Genomic DNA, 14,067 nt, shown 5'->3' with positions numbered 1-14,067 from the left:
TAGCTGCTCCACGCATTATGTTCAGAATTTATAGTTGTGTTCAGTGGAGGTGAGAGGTGAGAGTGTGTGTACTGTGGCATCCTGTGTGCACCACACTGTAGTTTGCCCTGATGTTTTATGTTGACATGTCTATGTGCATGAACAATGTGTGCTGTAATGTGACATGTAGTTTTTTTATGATAGTGTTAAAACTTGACTATGAATCTGATTTGTTTCTTTGGGGTCGCAAAAATTGCAGAAGTCCTAACATTTGGATCACCCTTCTCAGCCTCTGAGGGCATTTAGGATATTTTTTTGTTTCTCTACATATATGCTGCTACAGTGAACACTTGGTAAATATCCCTGTGGACCTATGTGTGAGTTTCTCTAGGAGTTTCCCCAGATGTGGGATTTTTGAGAAGTGGTGCCCATACAGCTCTGTAAGATGCTGCCAGTGTACTGTTTCCTGCATCCTTGTCAGCGTTTTGTTATTTATTCCTATAGAGAATATATGTATCATCAGTCAATTGGGTAGTCAGTCATCCGCCTGCTTCCCTCCCTTGATTTGGAATACCAGTGAGGTGGGCATTTTTTCTTCATGCTTGTCCCATCTCTGTGAATTACCTGTCTGTACCCTTTATCCATTTCCTGCTAAGGTGTTTCCACGGTGATGTGCTGATGTCTGTGTGGGTTCTGAATGCTGACCCATTGCCTCCTTTTCTTCTGTGACCTCTATAAGGTCAGTGTTTATGGGCCAGCTAATCCTCTTCAGCTTCCCAGTAAGCTTTGTGTGAGGGCTGGTTCTCTGGCAGCCTCTCTGCCTCCCTTCCTTGGCATCTGTGCTTGTGGATCTCAGTAAGCACTTGGTGCTGGCAGTAATGGTGGTGAAGGGGCTGCCTGCAGAGCCATCGCATTGGCTTCCTTTCCCAGCAGCTCTCCAGGTTTGTATACAGTCAGCTTCTAATCCCATGTGGGATATTGGCATGCTCCAGCCTCAGGTGGCTTCCTCACGTGGCTGGCTGTCTTCCATGCAAGCTGCTTGCCTTCTCTCTGTGGTTTTTAGGTTCTCCCCTGTTGAAGTCGCTTTGCTTTTGACAGCAGCCAAAGTCCTCTCGAATAGGGCCTTTGCTGTGCTGTGCTGAGTTTTTTGTTTTTTTTTTTTGTCTGTGACTCACTTCTCCCCTTGGGCTTTTGCTCTTATCACTTAACCATCAAAAGCTACTCACTTTCAGAGTTGATGCCTCAGGCCCAGAGATGGGTTCAGTTTTCTCCCAGCTGCTGGTTTTTACATGTAAAACCTTCTAAAAGAATCTTGAGTTGGAGAGAGAGTTCAGTGGTTGTGTGGTAGTTTGAATGAAATTGGCCCTATATGGTTGACTATGTGACCCCAGTTAGTGGAACTGTTTAGCCAGGATTAGGAGGTGTGGCCTTATTGGTTGAGATGTGTCACTAGGGGCGGACTTTGAGGTTTCAAAAGCCCACAGCATTCTCAAGTAGCTTTCTCTTTGCCTCATACTTGTGGATCAGATCACATCTTTGCCATTCACTTTTACTGTAGACCTAAATAAGAGCAGCAGCCAGAAATCATGTCACAACCTGAATGCCGTTCTGCCTTCACATTCCCTCCACCAAACAATTCCATTGCTTTCAAATCCAGCCTTTCTTAAGTTCTCATTATAGGGGCAGACTGCAGATAGATTCTTTGCCAAAATGTAATGGATGGCTTTGTTGTATTACTTTTTTTTTAGGGTGGGGGGATATGAACAAATGCCTACTCAGCCCAGATAGGGCACTGACAACAGGCCAAATTAACAATTACATCTAAGTCTAGCCTTTGGTGAACCAAATTTCATTGGGATTACTTACTGAAACATGGATGACTCAAAGGCAACTCCATCACTGAATTTCTGACCCCAGAAGGAATGATGACTCACAAAAACTATTTTCCTTCAGTTCCTTGCATAACTTGTAGGCAGCTTGGCTCATCCTCCAGCGGTTGTTATATAACCTGGGAAGAGGCTTTCCTAAGTTTCAGGAACTTCCCAAGGAGTATAAGTTTGCTTAATTCCTAATTTTTTTCCCCTGCTGTCATGTGATACTGGTATTTCCATTTGATTCTTGATGAAAGCAGGCAACCAAAACTGTCTTAGACATGTAAAATTCTCCCTCCTGCCCTTGTCTGGCCTGCATGTATGTGTGTTCTGGAACCCCTCTCAGTCATAAATGTAAAGGCTACTTAGGCTCCATACAGAGCAAGGGGATTCCCTTTACTGGGCTTGCAACCCAGCTGGTACCTGGGGTGGAGCCTTCAGCTGGGAACCAAGTGATCACTTAGGAACTAGTCCTTCCCTGGAACCCTATTCTATGACACCTGTCAGGGATCTCTTCCCTACAGGTGGGGAGCACTTTAAACTCAGCTCTTAGCTGCCCCTTTCCATGACATCCCTAATGACCTTCTTTCCTTTAAGCCCCATCCTCTAGAAGTTCCACTACCTCCCAGTACTGCCCCAGGCTGGCATCCAGGCTTTTACCACATGGCCTTTGGGCAGCACTGAAGATCCAAACCATAACAACTGTCTTTCCGGAAAACTGATACTTAAAGCAGTGAGTGTGGATTTGTAACCAGCAGGGCTGGTGTTGTCTGCTCTTTGTGTTGCACAGTGGATGAGTCTTTGCATACAGATAGTATGTTAGGACCCCCATCAGGTGTAAATCACAGTTTTAGGTTCTTACTTGGCAGGGGTGGGGACACCAAATCTAAATAAGTATGTTAAGTATTTAATTACCAGAGCTGAGGCTGGCTTAGTGGTAGAGCATCTGGCTGCTAAGTATGCGCAAGGTCTTGGGACTGGGCCCCAGTGCAGTAGAAAATGTGTTTCATTGCTATACTCCTTTTTGAAAATGAATAGAACTCTGTTAGTTTCTGTCATAAACCATCTGACAGGACTAGGTGTGGAGGGTAGTGGTAGAGTATTACCAAGTGTGTAAGCACTGGGTCCTGTCTCCAGCACCCAGCAAGATTAAACATCTTAACCAGTTCTTTCTCACAGTACATGCCGTCTTTGAGGAGAAACTTGTTTCTATGCCTTAGACTTGGTCGATGGTGCTGATTTGTCTGTTGGGTTCAGCTGGCTGAGGATGAGTGAGTCTGTCTGTTTCTGGTATCCCAGCCGTTCCTTTCTTCTTTCTGTCTTTGGCTGCCTCGTTTCTAGTACGGGATGTTTATTGTTGCTTCTTGCTCATGGAGCAGGTCTTGTTCTAGAGTGAGGAAGGTGGTTTGTTGCATCACTCTCTCTTCTGGTGATGCACTTGCAGGTCAGGCTGGAGAAGAGCAGGGGAGTGCTTTCTGCCCTCTTGCAGGCCTTGTCCCCCGAAGCAGACAGCTTCCATTTCATGAAGCAGAATTGCTTGGGTGGCTTTCCAAGCCCATCCCCTCCCAATGAAAACGTTTTTTTCTCTTTCAAACCTTAAGGTGAATCTTTGAACATAGCTAAGCACTTTAAGGCCACAGAGTTAACAATAAACAGGTCTTGCAACACGTTTGCTTTTTGTTTTGCCTTCATTCCTTTTGTTCCTAATGTCAGCTCGGTTTATAATAGGGTCAGGGGAGCAGATACTGGGCCACTTGACAATTAGAAACTTGATACATCATTATAAATAGTTTTTGTTGGAATGGAAATGTCATATAGAGAAAGCGCTTTGCACAAAAAGCAAGTTTTCTAGGTGGTAACTCCTTCATGACTTGAGGTCTCTGGTTTCCCAGACCTGTACCCTGGCAATTACCAGGCTCAGGTGACATCACATCTGTCAAAATTGCATTGGTTCCATTTTAGCATCTTAAGGACAACTGATCTGAGAAAAATGAAAATTCTAAGACATTTGCTGATATATGAGTAATTTTTGCCACTTTCAAGCTATATGACAGTCAGTGATGAATCAGCAGGACACATTTGCCAGGGTTTTCCTGAACCATAGTCATCCTCACATTGTAGATTTGCCTTTTGAGGTCTCAAGAAGATTGGCTGGTCTATTTTCATGCTCTTTTCTGTAAAAGTGTTTGAGAGATGTTTTGAGCTTGGTGGGTCACAGTGTGGCTCTTGATGTTACTCAGGCCTACTCTTGTGACCTTTATAAAAGCAGCAATTGGTAACAATAGTTTAAGATGGAAGGCTTGTGATTGTGTGTTTGTGACCTGAGGTACAGACTTTCCCCTTCTTGAGATACTGAGGAGAGACTCCAGGAAAGCCGGGTCTCGGGGCTGACTTCTCCAAGAGCACTGCATTTGAGCAGCCCAAAAGCCTACCACATAGTTTATTAGTGGGCAACTTTGTAGTCCTTGTGATACTGCTAATGAAACTCAGATGGCCTGCAGCCTGTTGGGAGTGGGAGGACTGAGAATCCCTGCTGTGCTGGTAACTTTATGTCAACTTGACACAAGCTAGAGTGGTCTGGAAAGACAGAATTTCAGTTGAAAAAATGCCCCCACCAGGTTGATTGTGGGCAAGGCTGTGGTGCATTATTTTGATCGACGATTGATGTGGGAGAGCCCTTTTCTCTATGGGCAGTGCCTCTGCTAAGCTGATGATCCTGGATACTACAAGAAGGCAAACTGATCAAGCCAGGAGGAGAAAGTCAGCAGGCAGAACTCTCAGTGGCCTCTGCATCAGTTCTTGCCTGCAGGTTCCTGCCTTGTTTGAGTTCCTGCCCTCACCTCCAACAGAGTATGATCTGAGAGTTGAAAACCATTTACTCCTCAAGTTTTTTTGGCTATGATGTTTTATGACATCAATAGAAAACTGAACTAAGACACTGCTCTGGAAAGTGCTGGTGTCTTTTGTCTCTCTGACTCCTGGTATTGCTGTTGCTTTGAAAATTGTCTATGGACATATGGGAAGAAGGGAGACCTTGTCTGTGTGCATTGTGCCCTGTTGAAGTTTTCAATTACTGGTGTGACTCTCTTTCTGTATGCATGTGCTAGTCTGTGATATGGGAAAGACAAGCCAAGAGCCCGCCTTTCTCAGACTAAAGTCCTGGGGAAGCCCGGCATTCCGTCAGAAAAGTATAGTAGGTGTTGTCTGTGGTGTGTATGCATGTGCCCTCGTTTCCTTCATCTCGTTAAATAGACTGCATCAGTACATCCTGGCATGGTGCTGTTGCCCATTCCACCTTTATTTATAAACTTGTAGCCCTCCCAGAATTTTTATATTAATTATTATATTAAAAAATTATGGCCATAGAGCATTTTGCCAGTTCTTTACGTTTGTGCCGAAAGGAAGTACTCAGCTCTCTACATATTCTTTGTCCCTGCTAGTTAAATATCTGATGGCCTGTCTGCTGGCCTTTGCAGAGGATATGTGAAGGGCCTCTGGGCTCTGCTGTATTTTCCTGGAGAGAGCTGATGTTTGTTTTAGCAAGTCACTGCTCCTCATCCTTCATTTGCAGCACTCCCTCTTCTCAGTGTCTCAGCGTCTGCCTCAGTCTCTGATGTGATTCTGGCCAGCTGTGCACTCAGGACACTTGTCATGTGCACTAGGTGATTCTGCTGGGGAGCCTCCCCTGTCTTCTCCTCCTTTGCCTGCACTCTGGGCAGCCTGAGCTCTGTCTTTTACCTTGCACTGTGTAGGCTTGCTTGAGAGCTGCCCTCTTTGTCTCATGCAGTGCTCTTTCCTTGTGGCGGTGGGGGGGGGGGCAGGTGTTGCTCACAGATCCTCTTAAGAGAGTGTTCTTTCATCGTGTCCAGAATTCATAGTACTACAAATGAGAGGGCTGTTGCCATGCAACCTGGACTACCATTACTGCTGCTCATAAAGTTTCGACTTCCCCCCCACCCCAAACTGTATGTGTTTTACTAGCTTTACTTTAAAATTTTTATGCTGTGTATTCATTATTCTTCTATTCTAACTGTTGCCTGATTTTACTCCTAGTAAGTTATTTAGCTTATTTTTATAGAGACATTCTTTGTAGCTGGGAGGGGAAAATTACTTTTTAAACTGTATGTGTAGGTATGTATACTTGAGTGAGGGTGTTGTCGGATCCCCTGGAGTTCCACGTGGTTCTGAGTGGCCCGAAGTGATGCTGGGGACTGAACTCTTTCTCTAGAAGAGCAGCAAGTGCTCTTAACTACTAAGTGATCACTCGAGCCCAGAGACATTATTTTAATTTTCCAAATATTATTTGGAGTTTTAAAACTTACTTGAAAAAATAATTTTTACATCAGTCCAAAACAGGAGGATGACAGCCCTGGCTGTGTATTCAGATTCTGTTTCAAAGCAATTAAAAAATTTTTAAACTTAATTGCATAGTGAATCAGAGAGTCAGTGTAATGTACCAGGTACCGTGAGAGCCTGCTGCTGTGCACTGGCTGCTTTGTGGGTCTGTTGACATACTTTAATATGGCATGTATTTAAGAACTGTAGTGACATTTAATGTGTGGGTACACATACATATGTATGTGCCACAGCATGCATGTGACGATCAGAGGTCAGAGGACATTTGTGGGAGTGTTGGGTCCCTGGGATTAAACTCAGGTCATTAGATTTGGAAGTAAGTGCCTTTACCTGTTGAGCCATTGCACTTTAATTTTTTGAGACAGGGTTTCTCTGTGTAGTCTTAGTTGTCCTGGACCTTGCTCTGTAGCCCAGGCTGGCCCCTAACTCAGAGATCCGCCTGCCTCTGCCTCCTGAGTGCTGGGATCAAAGGCGTGCGCCGCCACCACCAGCTTGCCATTACACATTTTTGAGGAGCCAGTCGAGATACCTGCCAGGTTAGAATGATGGCTTCCTGAGGACCTGGGTGTTGGCATTGCAGTCACCCTCCTTGTCTGGAAAGTGCTCTGTATTTAGCTTATTAATTTTGCTGCCTCAGTCTGTCTTTCTGTTAGTGTTTGCTTGGTGTATCTTCTGCTATTCCTTTACTTACACTCTCTGTGTGAACTTTTGTTTTAGGTGTGTTACATGGTTATGTGGTGATGTAATCCAGTCCAATAATCTGCCTTTTGGCAAAATAATCCTGCCTGCTAACATTTTCAACTATTGAAGTCCTTGGCTTTATTCCTTCCATCTTGTCTTGTTTTTGTTAGGATTATTTGAGTTTTTCCCTCAATGTCTTCATCTCCTCCTTGTTTTCTTTTCTTGTTCCTTCACTCTACTTCTGATGCCTTTCTCGTCTGAGTTTATTTTTCTCCCTAGGGTATTAAAAGTTGACCTCTGCTTCTCTGCCTCAGTGATTAGCTCCCATTAAAGTGTGCTTGACAGCCGGGTGGTGGTGGCGCACGCCTTTAATCCCAGCACTCGGGAGGCAGAGCCAGGCGGATCTCTGTGAGTTCGAGGCCAGCCTGGACTACCAAGTGAGTTCCAGGAAAGGCGCAAAGCTACACAGAGAAACCCTGTCTCGAAAAACCAAAAAAAAAAAAAAAAAAAAAAAAAAAAAAAAAGTGTGCTTGGATATGTTTGGTGCAGACTTGAAAGTAATGAAAGCCTTTCTCTTCTGACAGTAGAAGGACCTCAGAATGACTCAGTTCTTACATCCTGGTCCACGTGTGTTTGTAGACTTTGTCCTGCTCTGTTGGAAGAAGGCTAGTCCCAGCATTAGACATTATTATTACCGCCTTTACCACCAGTGTTTTCTTCCCTGTTTGTATCCCTGGACCATGGTGCCCTTGCCCATTTCTCTTTGTAGCTCAGAACATTTTTTTGAGGTCATTTTCTTTTTTTCTGAAGTTCATCCTTCAAAGTTTTGTAGTTCAGGTTTGTTTTGGGGGAAAATCTCTTGTGATTTCTTTTGTATTTGCTGAAAATATTTTTGGTGAGCTTTTAATTCTGAGGTTACAGTGGTTCTTCTGTTCCCTTGAAAGAACACATTGCCTTACCTCTGATATCCATTAAGAAAAACTGTGTGTACAGTGTGTGTGTGTGTGTGTGTGTGTGTGTGTGTGTGTGTGTGTGTGTGTGTGTGTGTAGTGCATGTGTATGCAAGTTCATGTGTGTGGATGTGGGCAAGCATACTACAGTGTACACATAGAGGCTTAAGTCATTTTTCATCTTCTACCTTGTTTGAGATAGGGTGTCTTTTTTTCTTTCTGATGTATGTGGGGCTGGCCCACGGTTTTAGAGATTCTTTATACGAATGCTGGGGTTACAGATGTACTGTTGCATGACAGATCTTTCTTGAGAGATACAATCCACACATCTACTCACTCCAGCTAGGGAATCCACAGTGGACCAAAGTACAGATGCCATCAAAGTCCAACTCATTGAACCAGTGAGTTTTATTGAGGTCACTTACAGGAGTATGGGTTACTTATAGGAGCAGAAATGACCCAAAGACATTTGTATCACCAAAGCCCACTCCACCATGGTGACAGCTCACCAAACTGGAAACCTGAAGCATACTGCACAGCCTGCAGGTGCTCAACAGGATGGGGAGTGTTGTTTCCAGGTTGTTCAGGTGGGCTGAGCCCCTTCCAGGCAGTTCAGCCAGTCTTTATTTCTTCTAGATAGTACAGCTGGTTCTTGCTTCTTCCAAGTGGCTGGGCTGCTTTCAGAGTTGTCTTTGCAGCTTGGCTTTCTGAGAGTGACTCTCAGCATTCTTAATGTTTATATACTCTTGGGGAAGAAGGGGCCTACTGAGTCTGGTCAGTTTCAGGGACTTCCTGAAGCTATTTTGGATTGTTTGCTTCCTGTCTTAATGGGCTTCCCTGCAGAATGAAGTGTTTTAGCCACTATCCCCCAAAACATCCTGTCTTTTTACCTCCTGGTAAACATCACATTCTAGAATATCCTGTGTCTCTTTTTCCCTTTACATCCTATGCCCTAAGAAGTTGCTCCCCAAGCTGGAAGACCAACTTGGAGGGAGCTGCTGCATAGCACCCGTGTCCCGCTGTATGTGGATTATGGAGATTCAGACAGGTCTTGGGACTTGCACAATTAAGCTACCTCCCCTGTCCTGACTTCTGCCTTTGATGCTGAGAGTCCACCTTTCAATGGGATGTCTTTTGTAGATACTGTCTTTTACTCTGACACTTTGGAACACTCTCTGTTTTTTGTATACCGTGGTCAGATTGTGATGTGTGTAGGTCTGTATTTGTTCTAATCTGAAGGTTGTTTCCTCAGCTTTACGTTTTGAAACACTTTTTTTCTGGGGCTCCTTCATGGAGCCCTCATTGAAAGAAAGTTGGAATTTCTCTTTCTAGCTACTCTCATTCATCTTTTTTCCTTTGCTTTGTTTTTGTTTAGTGTTGCTTTTTTCCCATGTGTCCAGGTACTCTTGAAACTTACAGTTTGTTTATTTTTAAAATGATTTTATTTTTTAATTAAAAATTATGTGTCTGTGGTGGGTATGTGCACTTGAGTACAGGTGTCTGTGAAGTTCAGAAGAGGATATTGGATTTCTTAGAGCTATATATGATGGTGAGCTATTCTACATGAGTGCTGGGAACTGAACTAGGTCCTCTGCAAGAGCAGCCAGTGTTCTTAACTGCCAAACTATCTCTCCAGTCTTTATGGTTTTCATTTTTATTAGGTTTGTTAAAAAGATTTTTGTGTGTATATGTGTATGTGCCTGTTTGTGTATGTGTGTGTTCATGACCAGAAGTTGCTGTTAGGTGTCTTCCTCAATTGTTCTTTATGGTTATATTTTATTTATTTTTATGTGGGTGATTAGTATTGAGCTCAGGTGCTCATACTTTCATAGCAAGCACTTTACAGACTGAGACATCTCCCCAACCTAGGTTCTATTCTTTTTTTTTTTTTTTTTGCCTGGTGGTTCATAAAAGTAGCCCTAGCTTCTTGGTCATGTTTTACTACTGGGCATAGTGGCGCATGCCTTTAATCCCAGCACTCAGGAGGCAGAGGCAGGCTGGTCTCTGTGAATTCCAGGCCAGCCTGATCTGAGTTTCTAGTTCCAACTCACCCAGGACTACATAGTGAGACCCTGTTTTAAAAAAATAAAACAAAGCAAACAAACCCAAAACCCAAAAGTAGCAATATTTTTACTTAGCATATCTGTTTTCTGTTCTGCAGTTGATTACCTCTAATGTCTGAAAACTATTGGCTCTGGCTCTTTCCTTATGCTGGCTATTATTTGTGCAGTCTTGATTTTTTCATGCACTATACAGTGGTCTCTGATACAAACCCACATTTGTTAGGACTGTGTCTGCACTTCTTGGAAGACCTGGTTGATTTTTTATGCCCAGGAAGACTGGGGAGTCTCCCTTTCTGGGCCTACTGTATCTTAAGTTGTTGGGGTGTGAGTGTTTCAGGCTTGCTGACTGCATGGGTTCGTGCCAGGCTTGAAAGTGTGTTCTTTTCTGGTTCTCAGCATGTCCTGTGACTGCATCTGTGTCTGCCTGGCTTTTCTTCTGTCTCTCCACGTGAAAGCACTGTAATGGAAGCTCTCAGCTTCTGGAACCTGTCATGGTCTGTACTCACCTCCCACTTTTGACTTGATCATTTCCTACAAGCTCACTGCAATTTTAAAATGAAGTCTTATGACTAAAAAATGTGGGCAGAAGGAAATAGGAGAGGCACTGCAGCTTTTAGGTTCACGTGACTGCGTGTGCCTGTGTCAGAAGGTTGTACATGGAGTTTGTCTAGCCTTCCCTCCAGTGCTGTCTTGAGACCCAAGGCTTTGGCATGCGAGGTAGTGCTCTGCCACTGAATTACACCCCAGCTGTTATCTAGCCTTTCATCTCTGTGTGTGCATGTATGATATCTGTGGAGTACAGGCATGTGCATGTCACGGAGCACACATATGCATGTAAATGTGAGCATATACGTGGCATGGCATACATATGGAGGTCATTGGATAACTTCAGGTGTTGAGATTCAACTTCCATCTTTCTGAGACAGGGTCTCTTGTTTGCTGCTGTGGTTTCCAGGTTAGCCAGCCTGTGAGGGACTCTAGGGATTCTCTAGAGGAAGAGTCCATGATTCCTTTACTGGTGTGTCCTTCGTAGCATGAAAGCTAGCACCACATGATGATGACTACCAATTTGGGGTGAGCTTTGGCCCTCTAGAATCACATTTGCAGCAACTTTGATTTGCCATTCCTTTTCAGGAGCAGAACATTCCTTAGGCTTTTTTCTTTCACACCCAGAAGCGTATCTGAGTGGAGTCTTTCCCTGAGAATACCCTTGTACCTGGAGTTTTCCTGCCTGGCCCATGGTCAGGACAAATCTCTCTCACCCGCCAGTCCCACAGCCACTCAGACCCAACCAAGTAAACACACAGAGACTTATAAAGCTTACAAACTGTATGGCCAGTTTGTGGCAGACTTCTTGCTATCTAGTTCTTCTATCTTAAATTAACCCATTTCTATTAATCTATACCTTGCCACGTGGCTCGTGGCTTACTGGTATCTTACATCTCGTTTTTCATGGTGGTGACTGGCAGCGTCTCTCTGACCCAGCCTTCCACTTCCCAAAATTCTCTTCTCTCCTTGTCCTGCCTATACTTCCTGTCTGGCTACTGACCAATCAGTGTTTTATTTATTAACCAATCAGAGCAACACATTTAACATACAGAACATCCCACAGCATACCCTTCCCTTTATTCCAGTGTGATTCAGGATTTTTCTTAATTTTCTTACCTCTTTCAGCACAAGCATTGGTTCCAACATTACATTTCCTGGTTGTTCTTTTTCTCTTCAAACTGTGCATTTTTATTTCTTTTTGCCTTGCTTGCTCTTTCTCATTGTAGACCTGCATAAGAGTGATTATATAATAAGCATGAGACAGAGTTGATAATAGGCTGCCTTGAAATCTCCTCTGCTAAAGAAATTAGTCCATTACTTTTCAGTTTAGCCTCAGCCAAGTTCTTAGGATGAGAGTAGAAAGCAGCCACATTTTTGCCCAAAATATCACAAGAATGTTCTCTAGCCTTGTTGCTAATATTGTTCCCCTGTGAAACCCCCTGAGCTGGACCTCCGTAATCCTTGTTGCATTTAGCGCTGTCTTCCAAGCTCCTGCTAGGATGACTCATTAAACTCTGCTTATGATGTTCAACCATTTTTCTACCCCGAAGTTTGAAACTTTGAGCTTTGAGCCTTCCACATCCTCCAAACCCAGATAGTTAAATGTCACTGCAAATAGTCCACTCCCTGGTATTAACTTCTGTTAGTTACTTTTCTGTTGCTGTGATAAGACACCATGAACAAGGCAACTTACAAAAGGAATTTGGGTCTTATGGTCCAGGAGGGATAAGAGTGTCGCCATCAAGGTGGGGAGCATGGCAGCAGCAGCAGGCAGGCATGGCAAAGGAGCCCCAACTAAGAGTTTACATCTCAACCCACAAACAGGAAGTAGAGAGCACACTGGGAATGGCACAAGTCTTTTGAAACCTCAAAGCCTGCTCCCAGTGACACTTCCTCCAACAAGGCCACACCTCCTAATCCTTCCCAGATAGTTCTATCAAATGGGGACCAGGTATTCAAACATAGGAGCCTGTGAACCATTCCCATTCAGACCACCATGCATTCCTTGGATAAGAACTATGAATAGACTTTAGATGGCTTCACTGAACCTCTAGAACACAGTACACATATAAACTGAGAAGTTGCCTGAATATAAATACAGGCTTGGTACTACAAGGGCTAAAACATTGGTAAATAGGGTTGTGAGGTTTCCCATGAGACTCTTCTGCCTGTGGTTCTATACACAGAAGATAGTGTCACAATGTTATTGCTAAAGCTTCCCCTGATGTTATGGCCTTCTGCAGATAAAAACCATTAAACATGTCTTCCACATTGTAATTGTTCTACCTGTATGCTATAGTTGGTCATCTGAGATGTAAATATGTCCTTCAGAGTAGGGCATGAATTCAAGGGGAAATACTATGTGGGTAGCCCAGCAAGTCAACACTGTATTCTTTTTCATTTCAGTCTAATGCTGATGTCCCTGTACAATGTGAGCATCAATTCAAAAGGCTTGAAATACATCAGTGAGAGTCCTGGATTTATCCCTTTGCTGCGATGGCTTTTAAGTGGTAAGGAGTGTTCAGCTATGTTCTTGTATAGTCATATGCTCTACCTCCACAGCTGGAGGAGGTATTGGTGTATTAGAAATCAGGAGCCATTATCTTACAGTGTTTACTATTTAAAATGGCTTTTCTCTTTTGTTGGAGTGGCTTCTAGAGATGGAAGAGGATACTCTTCATGGTTGGCAACTTTCAAGCTTTGGTACCCTCAGACATTGGGTTCTCAAAGCCTGTCCCTGCTTTGTGATTTCCTACTCTAGAAAGCCAGTTGACATGTTAGTGGTTCCTAGTTATGTTTCTCACCTTTTGGTTTTAGTTTTAATTGTGACCTTTGACACAAAGATCATTTTATGAATCAGCACCAACCTGCTCCTTCTCTAAAAACAGATTAGTAGATATGTGGTGGACATGGAAGGAAAAGTCCAGAAGTCTGGGCAAAATGAAATGGGAGACACATGAAGTTGCATATGGATGTAACTTCAAAGTTGTAAATAAAGTAAAACTTTTCTTATTGCTTCCTTTCTTGTTTACCTTTACCACTAATTTAGCCCAAAATCTTGTCCCAATTTCTTCATAATCATAAAGCCTAAAAAGTATACCTGTCATTCAAATATTCAAATGACAAAAAATGGAATTTTCATTTTTTCACAATTCAAATTAATGTTTTTGAACTTTAATTACTCTTGGTATGAATATATTTTTTCTAACAGTTCTATTGAGATCCAATAATTGTATATATCTTAAATGAAAAATTGATCATTTGAGTATAAATATCTACCTTACCATAGTCAAGGTAACAAAAGCATCATCCCACAAGGCACGTTCCCCTCTCTCCCACCTGCCCCTGACTTTCCAGAGAGCCTCTTTTCTACATTGTAGTTTAGTTTCTATTTCTTTTTCTTTTGTTTATTTTTTTTTCAAGACAGGGTTTCTCTCTGTAATAGCCCTGACTGTCCTGGAACTCACTTCATAGACCAGGCTGGCCTTGAACTCACAGAGATCCACCTGCCTCTGCCTCCTGAGTGCTAGGATTAAAGGCATGCACTACCGTCGCCCAGTTTAGTTTCTATTTTCTATAGTGATTGTTGTATCTTACTAGTTCATTGCTTCCTGTTAC

The 14,067-nt window shown here is 43.2% G+C and overlaps 1 protein-coding gene across 3 annotated transcripts in view; it reads left to right on the top strand.

Moving 5' to 3' along the window:
- Hsf2bp (heat shock transcription factor 2 binding protein) overlaps nucleotides 1-14,067 on the top strand; it is a 139,269-nt gene that overhangs the window by 32,246 nt on the left and 92,956 nt on the right. For all 3 annotated transcript variants that reach the window (XM_052744537.1, XM_052744536.1, XM_052744535.1), the window contains exon 8: nucleotides 12,856-12,959. In XM_052744537.1, coding sequence (XP_052600497.1) covers nucleotides 12,856-12,959 — 104 coding nt within the window. The remainder of the gene's footprint in view (nucleotides 1-12,855; nucleotides 12,960-14,067) is intronic.

The sequence above is a fragment of the Peromyscus californicus genome, unplaced genomic scaffold (assembly GCF_007827085.1).
Source record: "Peromyscus californicus insignis strain IS unplaced genomic scaffold, ASM782708v3 Scaffold_19__1_contigs__length_69161282, whole genome shotgun sequence".
Lineage (NCBI taxonomy): Eukaryota > Metazoa > Chordata > Mammalia > Rodentia > Cricetidae > Peromyscus > Peromyscus californicus.
Note: the sequence above shows the minus strand (reverse complement) of the source record. Positions and strands in the feature narration are given on the sequence as shown.